The sequence below is a fragment of the Xiphophorus maculatus genome, chromosome 9, assembly GCF_002775205.1.
Source record: "Xiphophorus maculatus strain JP 163 A chromosome 9, X_maculatus-5.0-male, whole genome shotgun sequence".
NCBI lineage: Eukaryota > Metazoa > Chordata > Actinopteri > Cyprinodontiformes > Poeciliidae > Xiphophorus > Xiphophorus maculatus.
In genome coordinates, this window is record NC_036451.1 from 20,915,887 (window position 1) to 20,934,529 (window position 18,643).

Sequence of the window (18,643 nt, forward strand, 5' to 3'; positions counted from 1 at the left end):
AGGTGAAAATGCGATCATGGAGAAGGAGGAACTGAGACGACTCTCAGGAAGAGATAAAAACTTGCACAGCGCTGCAGGTGGTGCTAGTTTGAGTAGGACTGAAGGTTCAGGGACCTGTCACCCTATTAACCATGAGCCACGGGGGAAGTCCCAACTGACTTCTGCCTGTTTTGGAATAATTTCCCTCTCTGTGCCACTTCATTGATCACTAAACACAGGGGACACACACACACACACACACAGAGGTCACACCCCAGGGTTAAAGCGACAGAGTGGCTGCTGTCCAAACGCTAATGTGGTGCAACGTATGACGCTGCAGGATGCAGGTCACTTTGTGTGGTGTTGTATTAAAAATATTAATGTTATTAGCTAACACTAGAGGACAACACAAAGTGAAGTTAATTTCATGCATGTTTCTCACATGCAAGTTAATAGGACATCAACATCAAATACATTGAAATATTAGCCAAAGACAACACAAGAAAACACAAAATGCAGTTTTTAAATGAAGATGCTCATTATTATGGGAGAAAAAAAAACCCTACACTGTTACTTCGCTGTGGTTTGTCACACCTGAGTTCACGGTCTCTAGTCAAACACGGGCCTAATTGCTGCCACACCTGTTCTCAATCAATACCTCACTTAAATAGGACCTGCCTGACAAAGTGAAGGACACCAAAAGATCCTGCTCATGCAGAGATACAGAGAAAATCAGGAGCAAATAAGAGAGAGAGAAAAGCAATTGAGATTTCCCAGTTTGGAAAAGGTACAAAGTTGTTCCTAAAGCTTTGGGACTCCAAAGTTTTGGTTCTCCAGCAAACAACAGTGAGAACTGTTATCCAGAAATAGAAAAAAAAAAAAACACAACAAAAAAAAACACATGCAACAGTGGTAAACCTTCCTAGGAGTGGCTGACTGAACAAAATTACCCCAAGAGAGCGCCGACTCATCCAAAAGGTCACAAAAGACCCCACAACAACATTCAAAGAACTGCAGGCCTCACTTGTCTTAGTTAAGGTCAAAGGTCATGCCTCCACCACAAGAGTTTGTCTTGATAGAGTTCCAAAACTAAAACCACTGCCTAGCAAAAAAAACAAAACAAAAAAACATTAAGGCTCGTCTTAGTTTTTCCTGAACACATCTTGATGATTCCCAAGACTTCTGGGAAAACATTCTGTGGACTGAAAAGTTGAACTCGTTGGAAGTTGTGTATCTCGTTACATCTGGTGTGAAACTAAAACAGCATTTCAGATAAAGAACATCGTACGAACAGGAAAACATGGACCTGCAAGACTTGCTGTGACAAATGGAACGATGGACGCTGCCGTCTACCTAAACATCCTGAAGGAGAACGTCCGGCCGAACGTGTCTGGCCTCAAACTGATACGAACTTGGGTTCTGCAGCAGAAACATGATTCAAAATGGACCTGAAAAGTCTTCCTCTGACAGGCTAAAGAAAAACTAAAACCAGTCTGTGGAGTTGCCTAGTCAAAGTCCTAACCTGAAACCTATTGAGAGGCTGCAGCATGACCTTGAAAAGCTGGAAAACTCTCCAATATGACTGAATTAGAACAAATCTGCAAAAATGAGTGGCTCAAAATTCCTCCACAGCTGCAAAAGACTCACTGCAAGTTATCGCAAATGCTTGTTTGGAACTGTTGCTGCTAAACATGACGCAACCAAATTTAGGGGGCAATCACTTTTCCACACAGGGCCATGTAGGCTTGATTTTTTTTTCTACCCTTAATAATGGGCATCTTGTGTTCTCTTTGACGGTTTGATGTTCCGAAACACTTAACTGTGACAAGCAAGCAAAAACAGGAAATCACGAAGGGAGGTCAACGTATTTTTACACCACTGTAGCATATTTGTATTTAGGGGAATAAAGTTTCAAATTGAATCAACATCTTTGTTCATTTATTCAGACAGGTAGCACACATTGACAGAACATCCATCCACAAAGATCAGCAGACTCTCACCTGAGAGTGCAGCCATCTAAAACCTCTTACACACTCGCTTCCACAGTAAAAATGACATTTAAATACAATCTGTAACTACAATATGGGCAGTTTATTGGTACAATGATTAAAATGTGCGCTTTTGTAATGCTTTCTCAAAATTATCCTTAAAAGTGCAGTTCTTGTCCCTCCAACATCGCTGCCACCTTGGCGTGTCAAGTGTCAACGTCAAGGGAAGCCACCTGTGGGAAGTAGCCACCGTTCAGGAACATGCGAGCTGAAAACGGAGAGGAGCAGGTATCATCTGAATCGAGAGCCTCTCTCTGATCCTGCTGCAAATCCAGAGAAGAAACATTGTTCTCCGTGTCTTCCTGCGTTCTCGGAATCTCTTGCAAGCAGACTCCTTTCCAGACAGACGTTTCAAAGGTTTTAGGCCACAAAAGATCCCCGGTAGAGCCAAGAGTGGCCCAATGAGACGAATTAGAGCAATCCATGTTGGACAGGAAGCCTCCCAGAAATCCTTCAAATCCAACCAAAAGCCTGTCTTCCTCTGCGTTTTCTGGATGTTCCCGTTGCTCCTCCCTTGCATCCTTGATCTCCTCGTCAAGCGGAAGCAGCGCAGCAATCTGAGGCTTGTAGCCGGTGTGTTCAACCAGAATGGTTCTGGGGAGCGACTTCGCCTGTCGGGCTCCGTCCGGGGACTCTTCCACGTGGATGCTGGGGTACGCTTCGTCCCTCTCGTCCTGGGAGACCACGAGGATCGGGGAAAGGGTCGGGTCACTGTCGGTGAAGGAGAAAAGAGGCTCACTTCTGTCGTCCTAAAGAAAAGAAAACAGCAGGAAAAAATGATTGACAAATATTGAGTTATCACTACAAGGCAAATATGTTTGTTGGACAAATGCACATTTTATAAACATTGAGATCTAGAAGGGCAAAAGAGACCATTAGCAATGGTTTCTCTTCCTGTAGCGTTGTTCTATAGGTTTAATATTAGAATAATCCTTAAATGGCACGAATTTGCAGCTGTTGTAGCTGCTGGCTGTCTTAGGTGCTAATACATCCAGAGTTGATTACCTCCAGCAGCCTGATGGCGTTGCTGTGCCCTGGTTTGGGCAAGTTGTCCACGAGCCACTCAGGTCCCCATGCTATACATTTCTGTTTGATCCTACAACAAAAGAAGAAATAAGATTTATTTTTTTGGATACGCAAAGTTGTATAACTTTGTTTTATTGGTCTGAATTGACAAAGTTAAACACAGATTACTTCAAAAAGTGTTCAAACCACAAGCATATTCACGTTTTGTCACATATCAGCCACATATTATATTTCATTAGCATTTTGTTTTAAAGGCCAGCATAAACTAGCGGAAAATTGTGAAGAGGGAGCAAAATCATGCATGCTTTCAACATTTTGTACAAATAATATCTGGACACTGTTGTTCAACTCTCTTTTACTCTCATACCCTTAAATAAAAAAGGCTCCTCGTGACGCTGAAGGAGCTGCATAGATCACTGTTATCTTGTTGTCAGAAGGTTCTGGGTTCTTTCTGCACGGTGTTTTCATGTTCTCTCTGCGCATATGTGGATTATCTCTGGGTACTCCAGTCCAAAACTGTGCATGTCAGATGAACTAGCTACTCTAAGTTGCCTTTTGGTCTCGACCATGTGCGTATGCATGCTCATCTGTCCTGTGTTCTGTGTTGCAGTTCAGCTCAAGGCTTGTTCACGTGTTAGAATGGCCTAATTAAAGGCCATACCGTAAGCCTATTGAGAATCTGTGCAATCTGACTGAGATTGGAACTATGTACAAAAAAAAAGAATCCACAAGAATGCGCTTTTCGTTGCGATTACGTGGGTCCAATATTTTGTGTCGGTTTAAATTAATGAAATCCCATTGAAACACACGGAGGTTTGTGGTTGTGACGTGACAATATGTGGTTAAAAGTGCAAGTGGAGCCAAAGCTTCTGCAAGGAAGCGCACATAGATGCTAATGTCATGACTAATGATGCAGATAGCCAAATAGCAACATCGGAATGAGGTTTAGGTTTCTGTTCACTACAACCAAGTGGGTTTTTACTCATGTTGCGGTGTGGTTTTTCACTAAAAATTAACCACAGGGTCCTCCATCCCTTTTACTCGTAAAACAAAACTTATGAACGTTCAAGCTGCAGGACAAAAAGCCGAAGAAAAAAACGACGCCAGCTCAGACGTTTGTCTAGTAAAATGACTGAGGCTTTCTGTGGAAAAGGAAGCTTTTCTTTTTGTAAAATTACCGTTTCCTCACACAGCTCCAGCACATCAGGTTGGCTACAATTGCTATGGAGATCGTAATGCTGAACACAATCGCAATCACCAGCCCCACTGTAAGAGATTTAAAGAAAAAGTCATTATTTGGATGAATCCCAGACTCAGAACCTTATTTTTCCGTACTGATCAGGTGAAATTAAGACTATGTATGTAAAGATTTTATATATGGTGATATTTTGCGACTAAAGATAGAGAAAATGTATTGACCTGCTGGAGCTGGAGGCTGAGATAAGGTCTGTCTCCCTCGAGGCCCTTCTCCTTCTGAGTTCGATGCAGTCAGCTGAAGGGACAACGTTCCTTCTGGACAGTCCAGCCACGTCTGTCTTTGGCCAGATCCAGACACTGTCACTGTGCAGAAGAAAACGACAGTTAGCTTTTTTCCCATCCTGCAGAATCAAAAGAGTTTCTTGCTTGATTGCTCAACTTAAACCACTGCAGCTGTTTTTCGAGCTGTTTTTTTTTTTTTGCACGAAAAACAGCTCAGCCTAGAGCAAAGCTTTTTGAACTGAAAGTCAGCATTGGCTGCTGCTTGATATGCCCAGTGATGCAACTTGTGTATCAGCCTTGAGAATATTGACGTGGAGTGTTTGAAGGGTATTCAACTCACGGGCTTTGCATTGTGCTGCATGCCAGCTTGAAACAGTGCAAAGTTGACCCAAAAGGAAAGGAAAATGATACATTGTTTGCAAACTTAGGGTTAGATGAGAGAGCATAGGTTAGGGGTGTCCACAGTCGGTCTTCAAGGGCCGGTGCCATGCATGTTTCAGCTCTCTCTCAATGTTCTGCAGAGACCTCCTAATGAACCATCGCTTGATTCAGATGTGTTGGAGAGAACGACAAACATGCAGGACAACTTTGGACACCTCTGGCATAGGTTATTCATGGACCAATCAAATTAGAAATCGAATCTCACAGATGCTCTTATGCAAACTCACTAAGCTGTTTTGTCAGGAGGAACAGGCAAAAGTTCTGTTTTCTAAACGAACAAAGCCCCAAAAGACTCACGGCTGTAACTTTGGCAATAAGTGTTTGATGCGTGACAAAATCTAAAAAAGTTGAAAATACATAAATACTTTTGGCTCGGCAAAGTCAGCGGTCAGTAGTATTTACCCTCTGCTACTGAGTGTATTCTGTTTGACGTCAGAGACTCGTACTGAAACTCACATGAAGTGTAGGAGAGACGAACATTTGCAGTCAATACTGACCCACAGACTGTAGGCTGAGGAAGCCGCACGGTTCTGCATACTGACTAAACCAGTTTCTGTTCTTACACCCAGCCAAAAGTCAAAGTTACCTTTAAGAGCTGGATGCAACTTGGAAGTCCAAAAAACAAATGCTATCTTTTTTGAAACTTTGCTATATTGCATTTGAAGACAAAAAAGGAGAAAGCAAAAATAACAGTTAACCTGAAAAGATATGATGTTGCGTTTGTTGTAACTAATCATCAAGCCCCATGCCTGGATCCAGAAACCCATCCAATGACAGCCAACTGATTGGGGATTAATGTGTGCATAATGATGCCATTTAAAAGTTTCTGTGCACATGTACAAGTTAAAATAAACCAGGCAAAAGGAAAAACCTGCAAATAATATTCAGAAGCAGATAATTAATATAGAGTACACCAGAATCATTTTGTGCAAAAACCCTCAACCAGACTAACGGCGAAAAAGACAACACAGATCATTCAGCGAGCACATGACACTTTAGAAAGAGGAAAAGGTATAAGCTCTGAGGAGCTCTCATAGTCAGGCCCTACAAATACAGAACCAGGCGGGCTAGCTGGTAACAGCCTCTTCTGACACATGTGCATGAAGCCACATGGCTTCCTGTTTTGCGGTCAGAACGAGTTCGAGGAACCTCTAAAGATTCTCCTAAAGCGACATCAACTCGTGTTTGGCTCCAGTTTCTTCACTACTGAAAATCTTCTTCAAATGTCAAAAACACTGGATTGTTTTGTTGTTTTTGTGAGCAGATGCTGGCTTTGATGTTAGGTTGCTATGTGTGTGTGTGTGTGTGTGTTTTTTTGCGCTTTGAAAGAGTGATTAGCAATAACAGAGAAATAATAATTTGAGCTCCACGTCTGAATTTCTTTTCGTTACGGGAAGCCTGAGCGAAAAATACCCTGCTGATGCACTGAAACTTCGAGGGAGGGGAATATCAATGGATTGCCACTTGCACGCTTTCCATTTTGTAAGTGTGGTTTGTGCCGAGACGCAACGCATGCGAACTGCTGAATGTATAATTCACCACACCTGTGCACACACAGGTGTTAGGAGTTTGCCTTTGCTTGAGACCAAGGTGAAGTACAAGGACACACACACACGCACAAAAAATTTTTGCTGTTACAGGAGGGGAAGGGCAGGCTGAAGCGGTGATGAGCAAGAACAGGAAACTCACTGCAAAGTTGTGTTTCCTCCCACACTTTCAAACCAACATGGAGCTTTATTGTGAATGAGAGGCTCCACTTAATTTCAAGGTCAGATATGATCAAGTTGTTGTTATTTTGGAAAAAGGATTTTCTTTTCCTCAAAGTCATTCAATGACTTTCTCCAGACTGCAGGGTAAACCGAGTTTGAAAATATAGCAGCGGTTTAAACATGCTCAAAATCCTTAGTAGTTTTCTTTATTTTATATGTAAAGATGTGCCTTCAGTATAACTTTTTACTCATTTGTTTATCCTTTCAATTTTAGTACAATAAACTGGTTCTACTATGCTACTTTAGAGTACAATCCCTTAATAATGTACACATTATTTCCTTCATACTTTAACTGCATAATCTTGTAGCTTCAAATAGAAGTCTGGTCATGCAGAGCATTTGAGAGTAATCATTAACTTACGCTATATTGCCACAAGTATTCATACAGATGTGAATTTGATTTAAAGACTTATTTTTAATCACCGGGGTTTAATATGCCAGCCCCCATGTGCTTTCTCTCCCACTTTTATATGTTTTTGATCATTTTTGACCTTTTGTTCCAGAATCGCATTTGTGGGGTCAGACACTGATGTTGGATGAGATGTCCTAGCTTGCGGTCTCCGCTTTAATTCATGCCAAATGAATGTCAAGGCACGTTGAAGCATTACGGTTTCCTTTCACTGGAACTTCAGGAAGCCCAATTCCTGAAAAAGCTGACAATCACCCTACTTACCTCAAATCTTCACACCTGAGACAATGCAGTAAAGCAAGTGGTGTTACCCTGGCAACAGCTAAATCCACACTCATCCACTGGATCGTCATTAGCACTGTGCTCTAGAATCTACTGGCATGCCTTACATCACCACATCTGACGATTTGCGTTTCCCTTGGTCAAGTAGAATATGGATGCAGCTGCTTGGCCATGAAAACCCAGGATAGAAAAGTATAGTACTATTTGATTTCAGCATTTTAGGTCTGGATGAGTTTTAAAAAAAGAAAATTAGCGTGCATGATGGAATAAATAAAGATCTGACTACTCTTTGAAAATTGAGTCTGTGAAAGTTTTCAACTTGACAGCTTTGCAGGAACCCTGTTGAAAGCTTCTGCACTTTTAAATGCTACAAAATAAGATGTCTACTTTGGAAAGCAAAGAGGCAACACTGCAAATAAAGGGCGTGAGAGATTAAGAAGACTTAAAAACGCACAGCCGGCAGTAAACCGAACAAGATGAAAGAACTGCCATGAAGACATGTGAGAGGAAGTCTCGGGTCTATCTACAGACTTGATGACACAGAGCATAGAGGAAGTTGTTGAATCAAAATAACTCATCAGAACATTATCCAGTTCAGACAATCTGTAAACAATCAAGAAATCTACAGAATACTAGGTTACAGTTTTTGTTTCTTACTGTAAACAGAAAGGCCAGATGAAACAAATACATAGCAAAAGGAAGGAAGGAAGGAAGGAAGGAAGGAAGAAAAGACTTGTGGTTGTAAGATTCTTAAAGAAGCACGGATCAACATGTTGAACAAGCTCAAAGGAGAGGTTGTCCAAGTCCAGTGTGGATGATGCAATACTTTTAAAACACAATGTTATATTTTATCAACATGAGAAATGTTGGAGTAGGTTTTGTATATGACGCTTCAATGGCTTTAATAAATTGGTATTCATGGCAGTAAGACAACTTAGAGCAAATCAGTAGCTACTCTGGTCAAAATCGCTGATATATTTAAACATGAACATGAAATTGCTTTCACTTCATTTAGTGGAGGATTTACTGATGCTGCAAATAAAACATGAGCTACAGCAGCTTCCAAAACCGTTCAAATCCTTTGCATCTCTGCACATTTGGTCCTAATACAGTCAATAAACATCAGAGCATTTAAGTCAATATTAATGTGACAAACCACAAAATAGTGTAAAGTTAAACAAAAAGGCCGTTGTTTTCATATTTCTTTTCTAAAGACACAAGGGAAATCTAACTTGGATTTGTATTTGGGTCTTGTAAATCAATACTTGATTTACTAATTGTAGATTTTGCCTACACTTCTTTGTAAAATAGCTCTAACGCAGTCAGATGGGATTGAAAATGTTCAAATCTTCGCAGAGCCTCAGCTGGATTTAGGTCTGGACTTTGGTTAGGTCATTTTAATACATGAATATGCTTTGACCCATAGCTCTGGCTGTATGTTTGAGGTGACCTTCAACCCCAATCTCAAGTCCTTTAGTCAACTTTTCTTCCAGAATCGCCCTGTATTTTTCTCTATTTAATCTTCCCAAAATCTTTGAACATCTCTCCTTTCCCTATTGAAAGGAATCATGCCCACAGTATGATGCAACCACCACTATGTTTAACAAAGGGGATGGTGTGTTCAAGGTCAGATAAAGTATAAGTTTTCCATCACACATGGCAAAAACATACATTTTGGTCTCGCTTGACCCGAGCACCTTCTTTCATGTTTTTCCCAACCTTGTTTGTAGCAAACTGCAAACAGACCTTCTTATGTCTTTCTTTAAAAAAAGTAGAATCATCTATCAAAAGGCCAGACTTGAGAGCTATTAATAGTTCTCTTGTTTGAAAAGTTTCTCATGATGTGTTGTTTGTATGTTTGTATTCTTCCTAAGTGCTCACCGTTGAGCTCTGCGCTGCTGGAGTCCAGTGTATGCAAGTAGACAGTGTACTTTGAGATGAAGCCTCTCCGTTGGTCCACGGGCAGCTCGTCCCACCGGACCAGGACCCGTCTGGCCTCACGGGTCAGAACATGGAGCACGGGAGCTGAAAGTGGCCCTGAAGCAAACACGCATGGACACAATGATTAGAGAATGGTTGGTGCAGACTGTAAAAAAAAAACAGAAAAGCTGTCTGCTTTACTCTGTTCTCTGGAGTAGATCGGTGTGGATGTTGGAGCACTGACGCCTCTGGTGGTCACAGCGTACAAAGACACGTTGTACCTCACACCCGCCATCAAACCTGAAACAGAGTGTGAAGATGAAACCCGCGCTGTATTCTGAAAGCAGGCAGCTTACTTCACTATGTCTGGTTTGTGGGTGTGACATATTATGCTTCCTATACGGTATGATTAAGGCAAAAAGACCTAAAACTAATTATACTGAACAACGGCCACGCGAGGGCGCTGTTTGACCGCTTTTAAAAGCCACACTGTGATCTGCTGATTTATGCCAGAAAGTTCTCGAAAAGCGTGGTTAGATGTCTTACGGTGGCACACCGCAACTAAAAGCGACAGCATAATTTTTATTATAGGGAGAGGTAATTTTGTGAAGATTAAGAAATGACAGAAACATGAATAAATATATATATAAGTTTATATAAGTGTTGTCTGGTCAACAATTCCTTTTCTCATTCTAATCTAATATGTATTTTCAACTATTCTTATTGTAATTTGAACAAGTTATTCAAATTTTCATAAAAGAAAACCACTACAAATTTGAACCCAGGACCTTCTTGCTGCAGGGCAACAGTGTTGCCAACTGCCCCACTGTTCAGCCCTCATTATTATATTGTTCATTAATCCAAAAGTATTTGCTTCAAGTGTTTACCCTTGCTTATATTTTTCAGTCTTACTTCAGAGAAGAAGTCATACATTGTCTTTGTTTGAGTTGAAGTCTATGTTGAGTCAAAAAGGCAGCCTCCTCATTTTAGTTGCATATTATCCTCTGAGTTTGTTTTTAATGGTTAATATAAATTTAACTTCAGACAAATCCAAGAGCAGTAAAGGTAAGAAGGAAAATCTATTTTTTAAAATGTCTCCACAAGAGCAACTGGTGAAGGACTTTAGGATTTTATAGGAATATTTCCTTATTAACTTATCTTCACTTTGCCCTATTTAAGGTATTTGGAGGTGAAGAAGCATATCCAGAAAATTCATAAAAATATGAAATGTGTCTTATTTTAGCAATAAATAAATGCATGTGTGTGAATGAATGACTATACCTGTGATTGTTGTGTCTTTCATATCTCTAGGCACCTTTTTCCATTGCAGCCCCGTTGCAGGCATGCTTTCCCATTCTACTACAAAGTACAGAAGACCTGTCTGAACCGTCGTAGACCAGGAGACCCGAGCAGCGCTGCCGTCTGAACTAGGAGCAGACGGCAGCGCTCCTGGTGCTGAATCAAAGAAGGATTCAGAAGCACCTAAATGATCGAGACATTTGAGTGATTACCACAGAAACGTAAAGTATTAGAAACATTTCGTCCCTTTTGTGTAACTTTATTTGCACCTGCATGTCTGAGATCTGCAAAAGCCGGCGGAGACGCCCCACTGGAGGTCACTGCACTGACGTTCAGTCCAAGAACCGCCACTGGTGCCTGGACTGAACACTGGCTGGAAGCGGCAGGACAGATCTCCTCCCGGCCATCATCCAGGACGATGCTGTACCGCAGCAATTCACCACTGTAATCCTCCACAGGCAGAGGCTGGGAACAAGATCATTTATCAAATTGTTAATGCATGTGAAATACATACTTCCACCTTCCCAACTATTACAGGAGGAAAATTTGAAAATTAATTTAACAATCAAAAAATAACTTAAACATAAAAATCCAACATTTAGCCTAATTATATGGATGTTTGGAAGATTATCAGCAGAAAATATCAATACCTTCCAGAAAACAGTAACGCTCCTCAGCCCGGGTTTGGCCTGGTCTCCTAAGCGTCTCCATACATGCAGCTGCTGAGACGGACCTGTTGGAACGGACGCAGCATGAAGTTTCTCTGCCAGGTGTCACACAAGAACCACTTTCACTCCCTTATATTTCAAATATCTCATTCTTGCCTTTTCCAGGACTCATCCTCTTCACAGACGGGCTCCATTTGCTGCAGAGAACTCGCTGGCTGGTTTTAAAGCTCGTGGCTTGTCCTGATGCGTAGGAACACGCTCTGATTTGGAACTCATATTCAGTCTCAGGCTTTAGGTTCTCCACTAGTATCAGACCCTCGCTCAGCTCTGCTCCCGCTCTCTGCTCCTGAAAGAGTGCGGGATGTTTTTAGGTTATTGCATGAGAAGATTTAAAACAAGAAAAACTGCAAAGTCAACATGACGCCGCTTTACCCAGGTATTGTTTCCTCGCAGCCTGATTTGGGATCTGAGGCGCTTCGAAGACTCAAAGGTTTTCCAGTGCAGCATGGCTGATATGGAGTCATTCATGAACTCCACCTTAACTACGTGAGGGGTTTCTGGTATCACTGAAACATAAAACAACAATAAGGCGATCTGAACAGGCAATGGCAAATGTGCTAAAAATAAAAAATACAGATTTAAAGGCGTTCGCAACTTTTGCAACCACAAACTTCAACATGTGACAGAGCAACACAAAGTAGTGCACAATTGAGAATTGTTAGAGAAGGAAATTCAAATAAATGGTTTTCACAAATAAAAATATGAAAAGTGGGATATTACATTTCTATTCTGCCTCTTTATCCAGATACCCCAAATATAATCCTGCACAACCACTGTTTTCAGAAGCCACCTGTTTAGCATATAGTGGACCTGAGTGAGATTTAATCTCAGCTTAAATCCAGAATGTTCTACGAAAGCCTCAGAGGTTTGTCAGAGAACATTAGAGAATAAGCAGCAAACAAAGACCTTGTTTGCAGTTTTCCCACAAGCCATACAGGGGAAACAGCAAAGAAGGGCCAAAATGTATATTTTTTTTGCGTACATGAAATACTAAAAAGTCAAGTAACGCTATGAGAAACCTGCAGAAGACTTGAAGCTAGGAGCAGGCTCACCCTCCAGCAGGTCATCAATCCTTGACACGGTCAAATTTAGCTGATCATATTGTGCCAAAAGGTGAAAACTCTCTATTTATTGAGTTTTGATTAAAAATACAAACACACTATAGTTTTCAGATATTTATTTGCCAAAAGCTTTAAACCCAACACATAATTTTCTTTCCACAATGTTGCACTACTTTGTGTAGGTGTATCACACACCTACTATCCCGACAAAATACACTGACGTATGAATCAGCTCTGTAATCTATTGAACAGCTACTGTCGGTGAACTTGCTAAAGTTCAAACGAGGCATGCAGTGGGCAGGTGGCAGAAAGAAAGAAGAAATTGTCCCCTTGTGACATACATTACAAAAAGAGAAACTTTACTGAAAGTCAAATTAGTCAGACTCAGGAGAAAACAACTGATTGAACTAACCACTCGACATATGACTCAGCCTTTCAGCGGTGATGATTCTGATTAATTAATTCAAATGAACAACTAGGTTAATGCACTCCCATTGAATGAATGTTGAAGCGTTACCTATGTCTGCCAGAGAAAAGATGAACGGGTCCGACCTGGACGCTCCAAAGCGGTTGTAAGCGGAGACGGTCAGCGTGTATTTAGTGTTTTCCTCTAAGATTGCTCGTGGTACGCTGATTTCCTCCCCGTCCGAGATCAGATCTAAAACGCTTTCATTCTCCCTGATAATAAAAAAGGAAAGGAAAATTAGGCCACAAGCACATGCTGACTAAAGCAAATAGGAAGCAAATCTCTATACCTGTGGACTGAAACGTTGTAGAATGTGTCGATGTACGTTTCCTGTCCTCTGTCCAGTGAGCAGTTTATCAAATCAGAGCTCCTTGTTGTTCCACAGTTGATATTTGCAGGCTTGTCAGGAGGAACTGTAGTGATATAAAAAACCAAGAGAATGTTTCTTATCATCTGGAAGCGCAAACAAATGTTTAGGACTAATTTGTGAGATAAGTTTAGCATCTGCTCTGCACTCACAAAAAAATCCCCCAATCCAAACATGATGTGTTGGCTTCACTGCAGCTTTCACCCAACGGCATTTTTAAGGATCTAGCTCTCTTTTAATCGAGCAGCAGATAATGTAGAAAATGTTCAGCTCCATCCAGGTCATCATACAGCGGTCAGATTTAGCTGATCATATTGTGCCAAAAGGTGAAAAGTTATCTAAGGGAAGCCAAGCTGTCTGCATTTGAGTCACTGACTTAGCAGCAATCCCTCCTCCTCAACAAGCATGAGGCAGCAGTGGGGAGTAACAACTCCCTTAAACGGAGGAGAAACCGAATAAACGAGGCCATCTGTAACAACTCTGCACTAGATTAAAGCGGTCTAATATTTCACAAGAGAAAGTTATCAGTACAATGCAAAATTACTGAAGGTTTTTTTTTTCTTTAGTTTTTCACTCATTTTCAATTCAACTTAAGGCGTTTTAGGTTGTTTTTTTTTTTTGCTTCGTCATTTTCTTTGACCCACAAAATATGAAATAAAAAAGGTGATTTCTCACAGCGGTAATAGATGAACTCACAGCATAACCGAGAGAAAGATGATAGATCTTTCAGGTTCAATATTTTAGAACAAAATGAGTACTAAAGCAGACCCTGAAAGAAAAAAAACTAAACAAATTTTTGCAATTTTGTGAGACAAATGTAAAGCCGTTGGGACTGATTTAAAAGTATTGCCCAGAAAATTATTAAGTAATGCAATAAGTTAACAAGTAATGCAATAAGTTAACAATTAACTGTTACTAAAATGTGATTCTAGCAATAGTTATTACAACTGCATATTCCAGTTATTTCAGACTGGATTATACAATCGCATTCAATAAATTAACATATGTGTTCCTCTGGGAGTTATTTGTCAAATACAAGATGCCTTTTTGAAAACAATACTTCTCATTAAATCCACATTTCTGGATTAGGAATGTCTTTCTTAATGGTCAGGCGTAAAATGCTGATCGTGTTTTCATTAGTTCTAAGCCAAAAGTCATCATAATTTACAAAAATAAAGTTTTGAAAACATGAGTGTGTGTGCACTGATTCCAGATAATGTGTTTTCTGAATTGTAAATGAAACACACAGTGAAATATACGAGCTTTCCAATATTATTCTAATTTATTGAACATGAGTGTGTATAAACAAGCTAATAAAATGATCATTTTTGAGCAGCCACAATGAGGTTCTGAAATGGAGCAGTGTATACTTTATTACTCATTCCTTCTCAATATGGTGGCTCAACATGCTTTAGTGCGCTACAACCAAACCGTATCTTGGTTTAGTATTGTTTAATAGGCAAAATTTAGCTGAAGGTACATTTAAAAGATTCCTGTAAAATTTGGTAAAAGCTTATTATTCACTCTACAAAATACCATATTTTTAAATAATATAAAATTATCAGTCTATTATATATTTTTTTTAGCGTAACTGCACTGTGAGAGAAGATTAAAATAGTTTCTCCCCTGTCCCACACCTCCTTCCCGACCCGCCCAGGCATACGTACGTCCAAGACGTAGATCTAGGCCACAGATGATTTCCAGAGCAGGCAGCTGGCTGCTCTTCATCTTGCAGACCGCCTTAGACAGCGGCTTGGACACGCGGGTCAGGTAGAATGCCGTTGTGGTGCAGTTGACTCTTTTCGACAGATTCACAGTCTGTTTATTCAGGTCCAGGTACATCTTCAACCTGAAAGTCAACAGTAGAAGGCGGTTTTTTATATCTGAAGGTATCATTTCAGAAAAACAATGCAGAATGCTGCGTCTAAGTGCACAAAGGAGCGTTATAGGAGATCCTTCCTCACGGTCTCTGTTAGACAAACTCAGTAAATGTTTACATCCTTGATGTTTTTTGTACATCTCTGTTAGTTTCTTATATTGTAAATAGTCTGTTGTCTTTTAATGAACAAACACACACACACACATTATATACACTAAAAAAATGTCCTACTCAGCTGCATATTACTTGGATCAGAGTACTTGATAACTGCACAGTACGTTTAAGTTGTGATCATGTCCTCAATTTATTATTTGGGCTTATATATTTTGAATACTTTTTTAAAAAAAATCTTTGTATGAACCCATATGCTTTAGTTCTGCTGCTAATCCTGAATTTTCCCACTGTGGCATAATAAATTACATTTCAGACACATTTTCTATTGAGTGTTTGCAAGTCCAGTGAAAACATTGCAAAGTAAGCCTGGTTGATGACAGCGAAGCTAGTGTCTGATGTGTAGCCCAGGCGATGATGCTTGAAGTAGGTGTCTGATTTAAAGCCTGGCTAACGATGCTGAACTTGGTGTCTGATTCTGGGCATGACAAGTGATGCCGAAGCTACGGATAATCAAATCTGATCGCATTTGGTTATCTGTAGATATCTAGACATGGTTAAACAAAAACCATACTGTTCTATAGAGAACAGAGATGCTATAATCACATTTTAAGAAGAATTTACAATGTTTCTCCTTGTCACTAAGACCACCCCTGATCGTGAGAAGCCTGAAAAGCTGAATATGCAGCCAGGTCATCCATAAAGTCCTTTTTATGAGGCACAGGATGAGTGATGAGGAGGAAGGGGCTCCCCCCCCCCGGGTGGCATTCTTGCCAGATCCGCCACTGTAAAAACATATATGTTCTGCATTCGTCAAAGTTTCAAAGCAAATATGCTCACTCCTTTTCACATTTGAAGGTGTGGCAGTACACGGTCAGGTTTGAACCCATGAGCAGGACAGTGGCCGGCTCTGCTGTCGCATAGCCGCTGGAAATGAGGTCCATACAGCCTGCAGGGAGCAGAGGGCAGCCTGCGCAAGAAAAAAAGAACCCTTTGAAAATTCAGAAACAAGACTCAGCTTCTTGCATGCTTATTCTTTTTTTTTTGTCAAATGAAGACTTAATGAGCAACAGAGAAGAACGCATGGATGGCTTTGTGGACGAACAACTCACCATTGATGGAAAAACAAAACAGCAAGATAATGCATCTCCAACTGGCTAACAAGAGATTCATCTCAGCTCATCTCTCTGAAACCGGAGGACCCTGTAGAGTGATGAGAAAAAAATATTCTATTATTAAAAGTCATGGGTTACATCTTTAAGAATGAAGCACACGAAGAAAGTGATTGTACCTCATCCATCCGTGTCCAGAAATAAGGCACCAATCTTTCCAACATGAGGAGGAAGAGCAGTTTATTGTCTCTCCTATCTCACTGCAGGTTTTCCTGTTGATAACATTCTCATAAGTGCGTCACAGCAGCTGTGACACATCCACCCTGCCACATTAAACAAAAAAAAAAAAATAAATATATATATATATATATTCTGCTGTAATACGGGATTGTGATTTTAAATCACCACAAATGACTTGAATTTCAAAGTCATCCTGAAAGCACAATTATTTCCAATTGTGCTCATTTTTCCCCACTTATTTCCCCAAAGAAGATAAAACTCACCAGAATTACGTCCTCTAAGCATTTTTCTTATCCAGTGATAATTTCAACAACCGTCTGCTTGTCTAACGCGACCTGCTTTGTTCCACGCGCTTCCTTCGACTGATCTTTGCAACAACAGAGTCACATCTTAAGGAGGTCACTGACCTAGTTTGGCGGTATTCTGCCAGAGCAGAAACTTTGAACATTTGTCTCAGTACTTGTGCGCCCTACTTCAACTGCCTGTTTTTCATCACCACAAAAGGCTGATCTGACGTAAAAGTGTCACCGTCGCCAGAGTGGCTGCTCTCGCGAACATGCTGCTGTTTGCGGATTATTGAGCGATAAACCCAGATTACTGCTCGCAATTATGCGCTGACCACTGCTTCCATCCAACCCGGTTTCTCTGCTTCCTGCTAACACCGACTGTTTTTCAGAGTTTCCTACAGTAAATGCTAAAAGTGCTGATGCCCTGAGGAGAGAAATGGTTTATCAGCATGAGCCAAGTTAGAATTTATATTAAAACAAAAACTATTAGAAAACTATTACAGTTATTTTTGCGTTTTCTACAGGGAGATAAGTCATACTTACATGTTTACTGCTTTGCTTCACTTGACATGTCATATTTGTTTTCCAGCTCAGCTCTTTGATGGTGTTTGTAGCCTGTCGCTGAACTGGCGTGTCTCTCTGAGCCTTTTTTTTTTTTTTTTTTTCAGTTAAGCTTGCTTTTGTAAATTTTACGAGTTTTTTCCGTCTCTAACCTCAACCGCTTTGCAGGGAAAACCCAGAATTTGAGCAGAACGCCTGCTCGTAAAGATAAAACAGACCTCAAAATTGGTGGGCCGCTATTAGTGCTTGGGTTGAAAGAGCAGAATGTTAAACCCGGGTGAATATTAAACGCGCTACTTTTGATATATGATTTGTTGCGTGATGCGTTCTGTGTCTCAAGCTTCACTCAGCCTGACTGTCTTGACTCGGCTCTGCAATCTAATTTCAAAATTTCCTCACATGTCAAACCGCAGACTGAAACGACAATGTGGACAACACTACAGTGTCCTCGTCCCCTTTTCTTTAAGGCATACAGTGAATTGCAAATTAGTCACGACACTTGTACTCTTTCTAATTTGGTCCCATTAAAATCATTCAAATGCTATTGTTCTCATGAGTGTTTGGGTTTTGCTTTTCTTGTCGGGTTTGTTTTCTAATCATTTTTCTGGGCTTTCTTATTAATTTATTATTGCTCCTAAGAGCTTGCCATACTCAATTGATTTGATTCCTCTGTTTAAAGCTTCTTATTGTGTTTTCTCTGTATTTTTGTGCAAACATTTGTCACTCCTATACGATTTTCCTTTTGAATCCCTCTCTCTGTGTTAAGTTAGTAGTGTTTAAATGTACAATCTTTTTTTCTGAGAGGCTAAATGTTGGGTGACTAAATGCAACAGACATCGATGCTATGAACTTTTCTTTGGTGTGCTTGCTTTTTTTTAAAACAATCTCCTTTAATAGACTTTTAGAAAAAAAAATCTACTTTTTTTTCTTTCAAAGGTTTTACTTTTCAAATTTATGGCAAACCATTAATCCGACTTCTGTTTGCTGTCATTGCTGAGTCAGTGCAAAGACTGTAAAAGCCAGCGAGGCACAATGTTGGATCGACCGGCAGACACACACCAAACCCAGAAGTTTGGACCCAAGTGAGCCTGCTGCACATATGTCTGATCCAGCCATTAAAAATTCATTTGTGTTGCTTTTAGTTATGTTAATGTTTTCTGAATTGCAGGGAATGGAAAC

The 18,643-nt window shown here is 40.4% G+C and overlaps 1 protein-coding gene across 2 annotated transcripts; it reads right to left on the bottom strand.

Moving 5' to 3' along the window:
* Nucleotides 1–1,900: 1,900 nt before the first annotated feature.
* LOC102224803 (interleukin-12 receptor subunit beta-2-like) lies at nt 1,901–17,504 on the bottom strand. 2 transcript variants are annotated; one of them, XM_023339252.1, is made up of 18 exons: nt 17,447–17,504; nt 16,556–16,648; nt 16,377–16,467; nt 16,105–16,234; nt 14,942–15,123; nt 13,197–13,320; nt 12,959–13,119; nt 11,753–11,886; nt 11,477–11,666; nt 11,303–11,385; nt 10,922–11,117; nt 10,635–10,835; nt 9,555–9,653; nt 9,315–9,470; nt 4,473–4,613; nt 4,232–4,319; nt 3,033–3,123; nt 1,901–2,776 (listed from the first exon to the last, which is right to left on the bottom strand). In XM_023339252.1, exons 3-18 carry the CDS (start codon nt 16,435–16,437, stop codon nt 2,174–2,176), a joined length of 2,640 nt encoding a protein of 879 aa, XP_023195020.1. In that variant the 5' UTR covers nt 16,438–16,467; nt 16,556–16,648; nt 17,447–17,504; the 3' UTR covers nt 1,901–2,173. The 2 variants fall into 2 exon arrangements, with proteins under 2 accessions (XP_023195020.1, XP_014326897.1); XM_014471411.2 differs by lacking the exon at nt 17,447–17,504 and adding an exon at nt 16,880–17,440 and having other exon boundaries at nt 16,556–16,699.
* Nucleotides 17,505–18,643: the final 1,139 nt, after the last annotated feature.

Bases quoted from the DNA above. Each gene is read 5' to 3' on its own strand.
- LOC102224803 (XM_023339252.1), bottom strand. From the start codon at position 16,437: ATGAATCTCTTGTTAGCCAGTTGGAGATGCATTATCTTGCTGTTTTGT. The intron at 16,235-16,376 runs GTGAGTTGTTCG...TTTCTTGCGCAG, and splicing joins GTTTTGTTTTTCCATCAATG to GCTGCCCTCTGCTCCCTGCA. The intron at 11,887-12,958 runs GTAACGCTTCAA...TTTATGTTTCAG, and splicing joins CTTTTCTCTGGCAGACATAG to TGATACCAGAAACCCCTCAC.